The sequence below is a fragment of the Telopea speciosissima genome, chromosome 10 (genome assembly GCF_018873765.1).
Source record: "Telopea speciosissima isolate NSW1024214 ecotype Mountain lineage chromosome 10, Tspe_v1, whole genome shotgun sequence".
Taxonomy (NCBI): Eukaryota; Viridiplantae; Streptophyta; class Magnoliopsida; order Proteales; family Proteaceae; genus Telopea; species Telopea speciosissima.
Window position 1 is genome coordinate 43,112,126 of NC_057925.1, and position 17,255 is coordinate 43,129,380.

General features: G+C 39.7%; 1 protein-coding gene across 1 annotated transcript; it reads left to right on the forward strand.

Annotated features, from left to right (window-relative positions):
* The first annotated feature begins 2,012 nt into the window (after positions 1 to 2,012).
* LOC122642144 (B-cell receptor-associated protein 31-like) lies at positions 2,013 to 6,833 on the forward strand. Its single transcript, XM_043835562.1, has 2 exons — positions 2,013 to 2,365; positions 6,466 to 6,833. Exons 1-2 carry the CDS (start codon positions 2,083 to 2,085, stop codon positions 6,819 to 6,821), a joined length of 639 nt encoding a protein of 212 aa, XP_043691497.1. The 5' UTR covers positions 2,013 to 2,082; the 3' UTR covers positions 6,822 to 6,833.
* The last annotated feature ends 10,422 nt before the right edge of the window (positions 6,834 to 17,255 follow it).

The following is a 17,255-nucleotide window of genomic DNA, read 5'->3' on the forward strand; positions in this document are numbered from 1 at the left end:
ACACATGTGACCAGGAGATCGAGTCGAACTCTTGACCTCCGTGGGGAATGCACTTGGAAAGCCTGCAACCAACCGAGCTAGCGGTTGTTCACCATAGACCAAGCTCATATGTGGAGAGTATTTTCTCCCATTGAATTAGACTCTAAATTTTGATATGTGACTAATCTAGACTATGATCTCTCTATTCAATGATCAAAATAGCCACATCAGTTGTAAATACTTAACATTGAGGTGTAGGAAGATGGGAAAAAAATCCTTAACAGTGCCTTAATCTTGTGGTATCTTACAATTCAGGCATGAGAGCTCGACACGTAGAAGATGCAACATCCAACAGTGTTGAACTCGACAAGATAGAAAAAAAATCAATTGAGCCCGCACCGTTGGATGAAACATCTTCCTAATATTAAACTCTCAAGCCCAAATCCGTAAAACCCTGCAAGATGCCCGAACTTTAGAGGGTTTTAATTCGTAGGAAGACTGGGATTTTAATGAGACGGCACCACATCCGTCATCCTCACCGTCAAAATAAATCATCCCCTTCTTTTACAATAGAGATTGCAAGAAACGATCACATCGTTTAATCCGCCTAATTAATGTTTACCGACCAAAAATCCGCCTAATTAATGCCCATCTAGATGACTGAGAAATGTAAGGCTTCGGCACTTTCAAATTTCAATGAGACTGGATTGTATTAGTGGGTCCTCATAATTAATCGGTATCGGATCGGGTGATTCGTACTATCGGTAGATCGGTATGGATCAAGGTTGTAAAAATATAAAAAAAAAGCTGAAATTTGAAAAAAATAGGGGTAAATCTGTCTGATCAAAGTTCTAGGCCATGGTTTCAATAATGGTAAATCTGTCTAATGAGGGATGTAAACGGATCGGATGTGATCGGAGCCGAATATTCCCTGACCGAATACGGATACCTCTAAACGGATTCAGATGCGGATCAGATTCGGATTTTCGACCATCCGTTTATATCTCTACCTTGTGTAACTCGGATCTTTCTCCCCTTAGCAGATACAATTCACTCTCAATCCATATCTCTTAGATCATGATTCTCTTTTCATCATATTCTAGAACTTGTTTAACCTTCAAAAACCCTCAAAATCATTATTTACTTAATTTTTTATTATTAAATATTCGGATTTTTTTTCGAACGGATTTTAATTGGAGTATTCGGATTATTTTTCGGATATCTCTAAACGAATAAGGATGCCCCTAAACGAATATGGATGTGGATTCGGATTCGGATTTCGGTTATCCATTTACATCCTTTCTAATCTAGATCATTCATCAGACAAGTTTATCCCTACTTTAAAAAAAATAGAATTTTTTACATTTTTATCTTTATCCGTACCAATTCACCAATACGAGATCGACTAAGAATCAATATCGATCTCCACCAGTACAGATATGACCGATCCGATAGCGATTCTTCAAACCATGATCTAGACCGATACGGGCTGATCCTTTATGAAAAGTGATCTGAAGCGCATGGATGGTTTGTGACCTTTATACCTTATTTTTTATATTAAATATTAAAGAAGGGAAAGCCTGTGCGATTCGATCCTAGGTCCAAGGATTTGATTGGTTACCGTTTTCTCGTTTGATTTCCATTGGTATCCTTTCCGTCCGTCCCAAAAGGCAAAAGGTATAACGATATTTTAATGAACGGTCAAGATGAAGCCGACTATCTTTGTTAAGATAGGGCCCACTCCCGACAGTTGGACACCGATCTCAATTTACACACGGTCTGACCTGGTTGAGGACTCGGAACAAACGTGTACGAACCGACGAAGTCTTTTCCTTTTTTAAGATTTCTGAGAAAATAAAAGCAGAGAATTTGAAGCTGAAGCAGAGCAACAAGAAATTGAAATTTGAATCCTTTTTAATACTTTTAACTTATATTCCATCTTCGATTTCCTATTCCATTCTTTGTTTCTTCCTCTACCCATTCCCATTCCCAATCCGCTGCTTCGTAAGTATCGAACTTCGCGTTCTCCTTCGAAAGTTTTTGGATCTCTGTAACTTTGTTCTTTCTCCCTCGGCTTTGGCAGTGGTAGACCAATTGAAGAAGATGATTCAGCTCTTTTTTACGGTTATATTCTCAGAGATGGCTTTGATTATGATCCTTTTGTTTAAAACCCCTATAAGGAAGCTTGTGATCATGGGTTTAGATCGGGTGAAAAGAGGGCGTGGGCCTGTGATGGTGAAAACTGTTGGAGGAACAGTTTTTGTGGTCTTATTGTCGAGTGTTTACAGCATGATGAAGATCCAAAAGCGTTCCATCGATGCCGGTGCTTCTAATCCGACTGATCAAGTTCTCATGGCTAAGCATCTTCTCGAAGCATCGCTTATGGGTAATAATTCTCTATTTTAAAATTTATAATTTCGTTTTTGGTTACAATTAACATCTCCCACATCTCAGTTTTCTCGAGTGTACTGTGTTCTGTCGGTAGAAGGTCCTTTTCAATTGATCCATCTCCCCCCTATTTGTTTTTTCTGCTTTATTCTTTTCTTGTTCTCAATAGCTGTTCGTTTCAGATTTGGGTTATATTCGGAATTTCTGATAGAGGGTTAATTAACCGGTTTCGATTATGAGCATCTTTGTTTCTGTTTTCTGGACGATTCTATGGGAATATTCGCCCATATTGTGACTATGAACAATGTAGATCTAACCTAACTTGGTTTGTCCCTGGACAGATAGTCTTATGTTAGATTTTTCTTTGGCCAGGGGAGAGGGTGGGCGGGGGAGTTGTCATCTCACTGCTAAGAATTATTTTCAGTTCGTTCAGAATGATCTTTCCTCAATCAAAGACAAATAAAACCATATTGATTTTTATAATTGAACAATGTATATCAATGAATAAAAACTTTGTCAATATATTCTTCCTACATGTTCGAGAAAATAAGGGGATGAAACGGGCATTACATGTGCAAATTAATCAAAATGGTGATGATTTAAGGAAAATATGACGTTATGATATGTAATCACCCACAAGAAGGAGATTATTAGAAAAAAAGAAAGAGGAAGACATGACATGTAATTTCAAGGTAGGTTATGCATATGCTACAAATTATACGTGAGCATGAGGCATTGAGTTGTGACTGCTATTCGCTTGTTTTTTTAGCATAGTAGACAAAGTAGCTCAGTTGCTATATAAAAAGTTGATTCATGTTCAAGCCAAATACAGAGCCTCAAAGAAAAGGACAGGGAATAAGTTTCTATTTTGAAACTTTTGGTCCCCCTCCCCCTTCTCTTCCCAGAGGGGGGAATTTTTCCCATCGATAGTAAGGACATCTAGAAACATGAATGGGTTTGAGAGGGACTTCAAATTGGATTCTTGATGACTAGGGAATTCCAAGATAGACAGTGAAAGATTAGGTTAATATCTATCCAGAAAAGGGGACAAGATTCCTTGATTGATGAGTATTAGAAAATATGAAAGCTATTTCTTTTGGTATTCCTCTCCAGTCTTCACGCCCCTCCCCCCCCCCCTTCTCCTGGACGGCAACAAAAAGAGGAAAAAAGAAAAAGAGAAGCTAAGTAATATTATCGAGGAAAAGGGCGGCAAGCTAATTTATGGACTCTGACCATAAAAACTTGAAAGTAGTTATGCTTCGACATTTATATCTTCATACTGATTATGATTTTCCCGTGCAATAGGCCCCAAATTTCTACTGAGATTGTTAGAAATAACCCTGTGCAGTATTGCTAGATTCAATGTTGACCGGATGGTGGTCAGTTGTTTCCGAATGGTGTTCAGTTGTTTCGTGTTAATCCTTACTTTTCAGTTGATTTTGCAATTTACCAAAATCCCAAATATATTTTGTTCTGGGTAGAAATACTCATTTTACGTCTTTGATAATTTTATTTGTCTTCCTGTAAATTTTGACCTTGATTCCTGTCATTTATTTTGTGTTCGAGTCAAAGACGGTGCATTTTTTGATCAAGTCAAAGACAGTACATTTTGTTTGACCGACTCCTTTTGGATGTCTTTTAGTCTTTTAGCTTGATTTGTTGATACTTGTTTTGAATTGATTGATTTTCACCAAATGGAGTGTTCTGTCACTTTGCTAATCCCGTTGTGCTCAAATTCATGTAATGGGCCGAATCACTGTATCTAGCTTAAAATAACAGTTGGGTTGCTGTAAATTGTTCTAAGCCTTTACATCAGCAACTCTGGGAAATTTGAAGACTTCTTGTCACCGCCTATTTCTGGATAGTTCATTGTTATGAAGCTGAAACAGGGATTCCATTCCTAATTGCCAGACTCTTCCCATGTAGCACTATTGCCAGTAACTTGAGATTTTGCCAAGAAACTTGTAACTACGTCTAACGACATACGCTTATATTTATGGAAGTAAATCTCGGTCAAAACTAACCGAAATCTCCGAGTTGTCTTGCTTTCAGGCCTGGTCAAAACGAAACCCAGGTCGAAACCCGGTGTCGAAACCTCGAAAAGAGATTCAGCACATCTCGGTCTTGGGCCTGACCAAAACCGGCCTCAAAACCGAGATCTAGAACCTGGCTTATATTTGTCTCACTGAGATATTTGGCTGGACTCTTCAGGACCAAAATATCTATATTTTGAGTGGCAATTAGGCTTGAACTTATTTTTTTCTTCTGCACCCCTTTTCTATGAGGTTTTTCTGCTGTTAATCTGATCACAATTTCAGTAAGAGCAATATGGGATGATTATGTTTCTTTTCTATCCTCCATCTTGAGACTATATTGCATATGAATCGACTAAGGATCTTGTTATTTACCACTGAAATCCTTGATTTTCTTCTCAACTTGTATGTTATTAAAATATTTTATAGTTTTTTAAGTGTCAGTAACTGTAGCCACCGTCAATGTGGTAAGAGGCTAGAATACATCCTCATGTTGGTGAAGCCTTTTTGTTGCCTTGCGAGTTCTATCATTCCCTCTCTTTCTCTTTTCTCTTTGGAGCCGGGGGGGGGGGGGGGGGATTAATCATCCATGCATTCAAGTTCTAGTAGTCTTTAACCTTGTAAACTTATCAGGGGTGATGATACAATAAAACAACTCATCCTTATCCCAACTAAATGGGACCGGCTACATGGATCCTTAACCCTCCAGTCAGCTCTGTTCGAGGTCATACTTGATTCAAGGCCTAAGCTATGCATGTCTTCCGTCACCACTTCACCCAGGGGTGATACTGCATATAAATAGCTAAATCATTTGGTCAATCTATAAGCTAAAGGGCTTACTGTAGCTGCTGCAATGCTCTACCACATGTTAATGCATTCATCATTTGATATAAGGAGTGGTGATACGATTGCCTTGAATTATGTAATACCTTCTATGTTTGGTAGCGTTGCATGTATGTGATACCTCACAAGTCCAACAAAACAATCCAGACTCTACTTCTGACAAGGCTGGGTTTCCTTTCAACCCTCGTCCACAATATGCTGTGCGAAGTCTGGCCTGCCATGGTGAATTGCCAGTCCTGTGGATACCGAACCTGGAATTTATTAAAATTACTTATGTTAATATTGTTTTCCAACTTTGCATTTGAAAACATTTCCTGGAACCTAAGCATATAGATCTGTATACAGAGTAAGCTGGTCTCCCCCACCTCTTTTTCCATGAGGAGCAGTGTAATTGTTTGAGGCCTTGGGTCTGGTTCAACACCTGTATTTATGGGTGGTGAGCCTGGTTTCAAAGTTATTCCTTTGAAAGATCAATTTAGGATCCTTTCCAAAGTTTATGCATGTGAATGGGCTGTCTGTATTGGACTTTTGCTCCATAATCATATGTTTTGCTGGGAAAGTTGTTCTTCGGCTACCACTCTTACCTCCTTTACACATTATGCAGGAGAAGTTATTCTTGTATATGAATTTTTGCTTAGCATTTAGTTATCTAGTGACAATAGAATGTCTGTTTATTCTTTTTGAGGAAATAGATTATGAAGTGGTAACTTCTATTCTTGTGATAATGATCTCATTTGTTGCCACTTTTTCTTCCGTAACTGTTTTGTCATTTTTTTTTTTCTCATTTTTATGGAAACTGTTTTGAAATTGTTATTTATTCTTCCTTCCACTTCTGTTAATGTTTCCTTTTCTCAAATTCCATACTCCATTTCCCGTTGCTAGTCTGCATTCTTATGAACGAGTAGCTGCACAAAGCTCCCAGAGTAATAGTGTTGAAATCAATAGTTAACCGCACAATAATAAAAGAAAATTTCCTTACATATTTTTTTTATGTACTTCTTGTTTGGACACTTGGAGAATCTTGTTCAGGTTCATGCCTCGATGAACTTGGCAGCTGGAAGTCAACTGTTGGATTTTCAATTGTATCTGCAGCATTTCTTATTCTACTAATTCAAGTTCAATTTTCTTTATGTTTCCTATTGGTTCCAGAACGGAACCCAATTTGTTAATCGCTTTTGCTTGAAATGTGTGCATCTGATCTTGGTGGGTTAATTACATGCAGGATTCTCCTTGTTCCTGGCTTTGATGATAGACAGACTACACCATTATATTAGGGAATTGCGCTTGAGAAGGAAGGCTATGGAGGCCGTGAAGAAACAAAGCCGAGGTTTTGAGGATGATGGGAAGAATGGGTCTTCGGAGGAAATGAAAGCCTTGGAGGTAGAGGTAACCAAGTTGAGAGCAAAGGTTAAACACCTCCAATCTGAATGTGAGACAAAGACGGAAGAGGCCAAGGCTGCAGAAGCAAATGCAATGGCTTTGAGGAAGCAGTCAGAAGGGTTCCTTCTTGAATATGATCGCTTGTTGGAGGACAACCAAAGCCTTAAGAGCCAGTTGGAATCAATTGACCCAAGGTAGTCACATTCTGATGGCAAGAAGAATACATAAGATGACCTTGGACATGATGGTGAACGGTTTAGGTTTATCAGGCTCATTATTTATAGGGGCGAAACGATGCAAATGATTGAGGTTTTGTTTCCTTTTCTTTTATACTTGGTTTATATGATTAAGTTTAAGTAAATTGCAGCATGTTTTGAGTAGTCAAATTTTTGTATCAGTTAAATTTGGATATATAATTTTAGATGGGTAAACAGATGTGAAGTGCACAGATGTGTACTCCGTATATCTATTATTCCATTGCTGCCTGTTTTTACCTTTTTGGAGTTGTAGAAGAATGGACACATATGGGGTTTTGCATTTTTAATGAGGAGAGAGAGTGTCAGTCTTTCTAAGAAGACGTGTGATATAGGTAATGTGTCTTTTCCTTTTCTATATAAAGGTAAATCAGGACGTGAAACAGAAAAAGTAAATGACAGATTCTAGACCCTAACACAGGTTGGCATTTGTGTCGTTGATTCCCCGTGCAAGAGATGTGTAGACAATTGTTTAGTCTTGCTCAAGTCTTGATGGCTGATATTTCTGTAATTGTGTACAAAGTCCAATCGGTTGCTTGCAGAGAGGCTTTTTCCCTTGTATTGACTGATAGCTTAGCTTGTGGAGGAGCTCGATGAGCGCATTCGGCCTTTGGAGAATATGACTGTTTTCAAGACATCGGCTGAAGCAGCAGTCAGAGGAGCTAAGCTTCCAGCTGCAGTTAAAAGAGAAGGCAAAAAGAATGATACCTGCAAGTTGCATTTGTAAAGCCTCAACAGTAAGGGGAATGGAACTTTGTTCCCAAACCATTTAAGGGAGGAATGAACCTTCATTGCAGATTTTCATTGCCTAATTCCTAATACAATGGGGTTACTCCAAAGATAATAACTGAAGATTCCATAGTGAAGCTAAAGGGTTGGGGTATCATTGCGGAGGATATTCCATGTTTTGAAGAGAACATTTTGAATTCCATTCCCTTCGATTCATGGTCTTCATTCTTATGAGGCTTGCTAAAACTAAGGGGCACTGCAACTGTTTGGATCAGCCCAGGTCTGCTACTCTTTGATAATTATTGGCCCATTTGCCATGGGAAGTGGGCCAAGTGGCAACTACTTAAACAACCCCACCTGAATAGGGTAAGGCCTATTTTACCTAGAGATGTAAACGGATCGGATTCGGATCGGATACGGATCGGATGTGATCGGGCGGATATTCCTCTGGCGAATACGGATACCTCTAAACGGATTCGGATGCGGATCGGATTCGGATTTTCGACCATCCGTTTACATATCTCGCCTTGTGTAACCCGGACCTTCCTCCCCTAGCGGATACAATTCTCTCTCAATCCATATCTCTTAGATCATGATTCTCTTTTCATCATATTCTAGAACTTGTTTAATCTTCAAAAACCCTAAAAATCATTATTTACTTAATTTTTATTATTAAGTATTCGGATTTTTTGGACGGATTTTAATCGGAGTATTGGATTATTTTCGGATATCTCTAAACGAATACGGATGCCCCTAAGCGAATACGGATGCGAATTTGGATTCGATTTGGTTATCCATTTACATCCCTAATTTTACCAGGTGAAAAAGAAGGGCAATCTAGGTATTTAAAAACATAAGGGGAGAAAGAGATGTAAAAGTTTAAAATCAGGGGAGTATCGGAAAATAAGTTTAAGATAGAGAAGTTTTAGTAAATATAGATTAAGTGTAGGGGAGTGCTAGTAATTACCCTTTTTTTTTTAGGGGGGGGGGGGGTGTTTGGGGGGTTGTTGTGAGACTGTGAGGGGAGGGGTTAGTTTGAAGGAGCCTATTGGAAGTGCCAACCCAAGAGGCCCTTTTTGTGCTTGGTCCTCTCGTGTCCTATTCAGAATATTGGTAATTCCTACTCATGAGTTACCAGGCTGTCTGGTCTAGTGCGCACTAAGTGCTTATAAACTTTCACATTTGATGTGGAACTGATATTTTTGTGCGGAAGTCCAACAATCTCCCACTCTATATGAGAATAGAGATTTTTCTCAAAAGATTTTTTTTATCCCTGGCGATACTTCTTAATTACCACACCTCATCTTTGATACCACATGTTTGATATTTGGGTAGAACTAACTGTCAAAAGATAACCATTAAGAAGCGGGTACTCAAGTTTTTTTTTTTTTTTTTGTGTTAGAAGATATTCAAGTTCTTATAAACCTTTGGCCAAAGATTTCATACACGGCCGTACAAGCATGCACGGTCGTGTCCCCTCTCACAAAGAGTAAGAAAAATCATAAATCCCCCACCCATAGTTAATGCCTCAAAACTCCCACTCTCTCACATGCACGACTTACACAGCATTTTCTAGAGTTGCAAATGGGTGGGAAGGAGATGTAATTTCATGGTGGCCGGGTTTCTTTCTAGTCATGAATGATACAACAACAAAGATCCATTGGCCTTACAGAAGACAATAGCTGTTTCTTACAGTAATGTGTATTATAGCTTTCTTTTTATGGTGGAAGCATATTCTTTATCATATCAAAGAAGCATTCATTCTGTCATGGTTTTTTTGTTTGGGAGATTATCAGCGACACCCCCTCCGATAGCCGGTTCAATTAATGTTAAATTTATTAATTTTCATTATCTCTATCTAATGTATGTTATGTTGTTGGAGCTAATTTATAGACCTTTCGTTTGTTGGATTGGTTTTAATAGAGTAATGCTAATGCAGATTTAAATGTTATTTGATTGAATTGATTAGGTTGTGATTCAGGGACAACAGTGTGTATATATGAAAGCTTGATGAATCTTGTATTATTGATTCTCCTTGCATCTATGTTATATGAAATGTTATATAGGTTTCTGTTGTTCTTTACTTTCTTAATCTGGTTGCAAATTCAATTTTAACTTCATATGTCTTTAGCTCAAACTAGTAGAGCACTTGAGGACTTCCCAAGAGATGATGGTTCGAATCCATCAAGATTCATTAAATTTTCTTATGTCTAATTTATTAAATTCTTATGGTACGAGTAGAAATGAAAGTCATGCATACAACATTATAGAATTGAAACGATGAACATAAATCAACTTGATTCATATGGAGGCACAAATCTATTTGATTCAATTTGAAAATTGTTTAAGATACTTTTTTTTTGGGGGTAAAAACATACATTTATTTTTGTTTCTCCACCATTGAGGACTGCTAATATTAATTAGAGAAATGAGAATACGAATGCATTCTAATGGAAGAGTTATTCGAAACCATCTACAGAAACAACACTCAATATTAGGTTGAAAATAGAATTGTAATTAAAATATGAGAAAAATAACTCTGTTCAGGAGTAATTGGTTTAAGGGATGCAGTTTTCTGTCCGAGAGTATGGCCTATGCCAGTACTCCCATGAGTCTATCTCTTTCCTCCCCTATATGAAAAGACACCTCTACCCCCTTGTTTTGAGGAGGAGAGAGATGGACCCATGGGAGTGGTGGCGTAGGCCACACTCCTGGACAGAAAACTGCATCCCTTAAGCCAATTAGCTTTCAAAAGTTTTTATTTTGTAATTGACCCTTTACATTATAAAGCCATTTTGAAAGATCTATAAGGAATCAAGGATTGATCATCTAATGTGTTGATGGAGTGAATGGATTAAATTTTATTTTACATTTTCACCCCCAATGTAACTAATGGGCTTGTTCCTTTGTATCATAATTGTGCTGGTCATGAGGTATCGAGATCTTTGGAAAAATGAGTGGCAAATCCAAGAAAGGATACCCTCAACATGAGGATGATCCAACTTGTTTTTATTGTACAACAATATGTATAGAGGTTCTTTATGTAAGTGACAGTAATTTTATAAATGGGGTGTGCTAGTATGACCGAATAAGAGACATTTGAAATGCTTGCTTTATGAAAATTCAAAGAGAATCTCCAATGACACTTTTTTTCTCTCTCACACACATACCATATCTATCACAGAAAGATGCATATTTTTGCCACACGTGCATTTGTACGTGCACTTTTACTAGTATATATATATATATTTAGCGCACTGCTTGCTTGAAGCCGGTTCCTATGTGAAATATTATTCAAGAATTCCTCTTCCATTTAAGAAAGTCTTTTTCATTCTTTTGTGAAAGGAGTGAAATTCATTCCCTATCCCACCCTTGGAAAAGAATTTGACATATTTTAGACTTCTTTGGAAATTCATTTTGTGGGCCGGATAAAAAATTACGTTTCCAAATATTGTAATTCACAATGTCAAGTCGGATAAGAAGAGAGAATAGTTGGTTGAATGGACTCAAATATGGGTATGTTGCATGGTGAAGGAGTGGAGCGTAATGAGCAAGTAAGCGAGTGATTGATCTCGCATTGGGCTTATTGAGTTGAACGTGTTCAAAGCTCCTATACTCGTCTTCTTGTGTTCTTGTATATATTATTTGTGTTTTAAGCAAAATAAATCCTAATCCTAACTTGAAACTGAAGCAGGCTTTAACTCCAACTGTATTTACGACTCCTATCGTTAACCAACAACTAGAAGATAAAACTAAATTTGATAGAAATATCCCTAATTAAATCAATGCGCATCAGGTTCAATATCTGAAAACCCTTTCAACATCAACAGCCATTCAACATAGCAGCAGCGGGTACGACCGAGATAGCAGAAACTCCTTTTTTTTTTTTTTTTTTTAAGACTTGCAGAATTTTTTTTTATCTTCTACTTCTGACACAATGTAACAAACCTAAGCCTAACAAACAAGGGCCTTTAGATGAGAAGAAGAGTAGAGAGAGAACTGGTTCAGCGATACCTCCAATCTTTATTTATAACCAGCAATTGTACTTTCGATAGGAATAACATGATAAAGCTAGGGAGATTCAAGGATAATGGACACACAAGAGGAAGAACAATAGAATTAACGTGGTTCAGTCTATGTTGTGACCTACATCCACCCATAAACTCTCCTACCTTCCTTGCATTTTCATGGAGAAACATCCATATTAAATAGTACAAGCTATCAATCCCACAACCCCTAGGATCACGATTGTGAATCCTCGTAAATAGGAAACTACATACAATCAGCAACATCCCTTCCCCATATATACTGTAAAATCAATTTAGATCAATCAACAATATCTTACTATCTATACAACAGGAATCAAATTTTATCCGCTAACACCCCCCCCCTCAAATTGGTGCTGGGAGGATCACACAGCATCAATTTGCGGACCAAGAAATCGTGACGAGCTTGAGTCATTGGTTTGGTAAAAAAATCTGCCAACTGTAATGAGGAAGAGATATGAGGCAGGCTAAGAGTGCCTCGCTGAACCTTGTCCCGAATTGCATGACGAGCCACCTCGATGTGTTTTGTACGTTCGTGAAATACCGGATTGGTTGCAATCTGAATTGCACTAGTATTATCAGCATACAAGACAGTTGGGCCAGTTGGTGCAAACCCAATTTCCGTAAGTAAACCACGCAACCATTGTATTTCAGAATAGGCAGAGGACATGGCCCTGTATTCGGCCTCCGTAGAAGACTTTGACACAATCCTGCTTCTTACATCGCCAGGATATTAATGATGACCCAAAAAACATACACAAGCCCGTGATGGATCGACGAGTGTTAGGACACCAGGCCCAATCTGCTTCTGCATAAGCCCGAAGGTCGTGTTTAGAAACCACAGGATAAAAGAGGCCATGGTCAGCAGTGCCAAGTAAATAGCGAAGTATTCGAAAGACAGCAGTTAAGTGAGGCAGCCGTGGGTCCGCCATGAACTGGCTAACAATATTGACCGCGTGTGCAATATTAGGACGGGTCTTGGTGAGGTAGATGAGGCTGCCCACAAGTCGTCGATAGAGGGTAGGATCTGAAACGGGATCCCCATCATCCTTCCAAAACTTTACATTGACCTCCAGTGGAGTAGATACAGCCCGGGCAGCATCCATATGGCCAAGGGCAATCAGATCATGGGCATATTTGTGTTGATTGATGAATATTCCCTGAGAAGACCGATGAACCTCTAGGCCAAGAAAATATGTCACTTCCCCCAAATCTTTCATGTGAAAGGAATTTCGCAGGGTATCCTTTATCTTGGAAATGTCTTGTATATCGTCACCGGAGATGAGAATATCATCAACATACACCAAAAGAAGACTGAGGCCTGTCGAGGAGTGTTTGAGAAACAGAGAGTGGTCATATTGACTCTAAGAATACCTGGCTTGAATAAGAGTAGTGTGAAACTTTTCAAACCATGCCCGGGGGGCCTGCTTGAGGCCGTACAAAGACCTATTCAGGCGGCATACCGAAGTGGAGGCACTATTGAGGCCCTGTGGAGGGCTCATGTAAACAGTCTCTTTGAGACCCTATGCAAGAATGCATTTTTGACGTCCATTTGATATATGGGCCACTGATGAGAAGAAGCCACTGCCAATACAAGTTGCACCGTGGTCATTTTAGCAACCGGTGCAAAAGTCTCATCATAATCGATCCCACATTCTTGGCGGTTCCCCAAAGCAACCAAACGCGCCTTATATCTTTCGAGGGACCCATCCGATTTCAATTTTACTGAAAAAACCCACTTGCACCCAATTGGTTTGACCCCTGGAGGACAAGGAATCAGATCCTAGGTGTTGTTCTCTGCAAGGGCGTGGAGCTCATCATTCATGGCCTGCTGCCAACAGACATCCTTTATAGCCTGCGAATAAGAAGTAGGTATAGGAACAGTATCCAGAGATGCAAATAATGAAGTAATAAGGCGAACAGGTTTTGTGATGATTCTAGTAGAACGACGAACAGCCATAGGTTCAATCTCGGGCCCTATTGGTTGATCAAGGGGTGTCTCCGTGGCCGGTGGTGGTGGAGTTGGGGCGGCCATGGCCGAGAGAGCCCGATCGGTAGGAGGCATGGCCGGCTGGAAAGTTGGAGAAGAATACAAAGGAAGAACTGAGCACTGAGATGGAGCAGGGCTAAAAGTGGGAAAGAATAATGTGTTTTCAACAAAAATGACATTGCGAGAAACTCGAATCCGATTAACCTTTGGGTCAAAACAAAGAAACCCCTTTTGCTCAGAGGCGTACCCCAAAAACGTACAGGCTGAAGATTGGGCTGTGAATTTGGTACGTTCATGAGAGGGAAGATGGACATAGCAAAGGCACCCAAATGTCCTGAGATGGTCATAAGTAGGGTGAGAACCGTATAGGCGAAAATAAGGAGTGTCATTGGTTATAGTGTCAGCCACTTGGAGATTAATGAGGTAAACCGTTGTGTGAACGGTTTCAGGCCAAAAATCAGATGTTACACTGGATTCCAAGAACAAAGTTCGAACAGTCTCAAGAATATGATGGTTCTTACGCTCGGCAACCCCATTTTGCTGAGGGGTATCCGGGCAAGAATGTTGGGAAATGATCCCTCTATCGCGCAACTGAGATTGAAAAGGGGTAAACATATATTCCCCCCCTGAGTAAGAGCGAACGGTTTTTAATTTAGTACCAATTTGGGTCTCAATCATAGCCAGAAAATGGAGCAATTTGGAATAAACCTCTGATTTGGCCTGCAAAAAATATACCCAAGTAATACGACTATAGTCATCTACAAATATAAGAAAGTACTTGTAGCCCTGTCAAGAGATCACCGGGGCCATACCCCAGACATCAGTATGCACAAGATCAAAAATTGCAGTGGATTTAGAGGTATGCAAAGGAAATGGCAAAACTTTGCTTTTCCCCATCAAACAACTCGAACAAGAAGAAACAACATCTTGATTTGTGAAATGATTATGCTTGGGAAATAAATCTGAATTTAACATAAAAAGAAATTTTTTAGCATGGGGATGGCCCAACCGACGGTGCCAAAGAGTACACAATGTTTGTTTATTTGTAGAAGAAGAAGCAGAAAAAGCATATATAGGGAGAGGGGGATTCCGTCCAAGGTGAACAGCCGGCCATTCTTACTCCCCTTCCTGATCAGCTTCCCAGTGCCCTGATCCTGAATCACACAACCAGCACAGGAAAAAGAAAACAGCAATTGTTATCCACTAATTAACCAACCGAGAGTAAATTGTCCGAAAGAGATGGTACCAATAAAACATTATGAAAATCCATGGATGGTGCAAGAGAGATTTTCCCAACGCCAGACGCGGGAATAGTATGGCCATTGGCCGTGTGGATAGTAGGACCCTAGTTAGAGGGTGTAAACTCTTTGAAATTATGTGGAGACCATGTCATATGGTTGGACGCGCCCGAGTCTAATATCCAAGTATTAGGAGTAGTTTGAGGAATACCTGTAAACCCCATGGCAGTAAAGGCCGAAGAAATAGAAGATTGAATCATCTTTTGAATGGCATCCGGTGCAATAGATGATGTAGGAGGAGCCATAGACACAACATCATCGGTAGTGGGTGATGTCATCTCAGAAGTAGTGGCCTGATAAGCCTTGACCGTGTTGCGTGGAGGGAAAGTCGGGCATTCAGAGATATGGTGGCCCGGCTTCTTACAATAGCGGCACATTTTCTGGCATTTAGTAGCATAGTGCCCAAACTCTTTACAAGAGTAGCACTGGACTTTGCTTAGATCACAATGCTGAGATTTCTGTGATTCCTTGGTGGCCAGGAAAGCCACATCAGGAGAGGTCCCCTCGGCCTGCTGCTGGTCAAGCAAAGAGTGAGAGTGAAGTCGTTGCTCTTCTTGAAGAAGTTCCTGAAGACATGTATCCAGGTCTGGGGATGGCACACGGTTGAGCAGACTAGCCCGAACAGATTCGAATTCTGGATGAAGTTTCATAAGGAATTGATTTCGCTGTGACACAGCGTGAATAGCTTGGATATTTGGAAGGGAGGTCGCTGCAACCCCATGATAAACGATGGAGGAATACTCCATCCACATGTTCAGGAACTCAAAATAGTACTCTTGAATAGGTTTGCCGCCCTGCACAAATGTAGCCAGCGCTTGTTCAAGATGAAGCCGGCGTGCCTCATTGGATTGCTTATACACGCGAGCCAAATATTCCCACATCTCTTTGGAAGTAGTATAAGAGCGAAGATTGATGGCAATGGAGGGTTCAACAGAATTGATAAGCCAAGAAATAACCTTGGCATTGTTGGTCAGCCAGGTCTTGTAGTTCTTGTCTTCTGTGGGGGGAAGGTTTGGGATCGGTTCCATCAATGAGTCCCCATAATCCTTGCCCTTGTATATGATTCCGAAGCTGGAATTCCCACAAAAAATAGTTAGAACCATTGAAGCGAACGTGCACGATGCTCACTTTGTGCTCCATCACAAAAAATAGACTGCTGCACGAAGATGGATGATAGAGAGATTGGATAGAACCAGGGAAGCAGGAACCAAAGAACAAAAATTAACAACTGAGCCTTGGCTTTGATACCATGATAAAGCTAGGGAGATTCAAGGATAATGGACACATAAGAGGAAGAACAATAGAATTAACGTGGTTCGGTCTATGCTGTGACCTACATCCACCCAGAAACTCTCCTACCTTCCTTGCATTTTCATGGAGAAATATCCATATTAAATAGTACAAGCTATCAATCCCACGACCCCTAGGATCACGATTGTGAATCCTCTTAAATAGGAAACTACATACAATCAGCAACATCCCTTCCCCATAAATACAGTAAAATCAATTTAGATCAATCAACAATATCTTACTATCTATACAATAGGAATCGGATTTTATCCGCTAACATAACAATAAGATAACGAAACTAAAACAAGAAAGGAAACTACAACCTACACAACCATAAACTACTAAAACTCTATCTAACATAAGTACTGCCAACTGGGAAATAGGTCCGCACAACAGAATTACAACATAACAAGGTCTAAGTTGTCACTCACCCCATTAGTCTCTATATGATTATGTTGTATTGTTGTGTTAAAAGTATGATGTCTGAAAGTTGTTTGATTTTCTTCTGCCATTTTTCCTTATAGTGAACAGTGAATGAGATGGACCTGATTATAAGGAGCAGTAGAAGAGAAAACAAGATGGACTCCGAATACATGATTAGGATTACAACATTTTCCTAGTAGACATCACACGTCCATCATTCATCTCACAGTTCCTTTCAATTTGCCAATTTATACTAACCAGAATCATTAATTGTTGTGTTAGGAAATCTCTGGTAGGTCCTTTCTGCGTCGCAACCTACAAAAGGACGTCAGGGACAAGGGAGAGCCGGTGTGGTTCCGATCTAGGACTCTCCGATGCCTAAGTTAGATCTCTCTTAGCAATAGATGAATTACTAAAATTCAAGATGATCCATGGGTTTGGAATACCTGAGTATTTATAGTTGAGTATGGCGGTGTGGAGAGTCCTCATAAGTGATGATGTGCTACGCAGGGTAGATCATCACGTAGTAGAGTTGTACTTGGAATAGTTCCTTATGAGATGTAGAGTCCTAGTAGGGAAGAGGTTCCCTAAGCTTCCTCTTC

Bases quoted from the DNA above. Each gene is read 5' to 3' on its own strand.
- LOC122642144 (XM_043835562.1), top strand. From the start codon at position 2,083: ATGATTCAGCTCTTTTTTACGGTTATATTCTCAGAGATGGCTTTGATT. The intron at 2,366-6,465 runs GTAATAATTCTC...AATTACATGCAG, and splicing joins TCTCGAAGCATCGCTTATGG to GATTCTCCTTGTTCCTGGCT.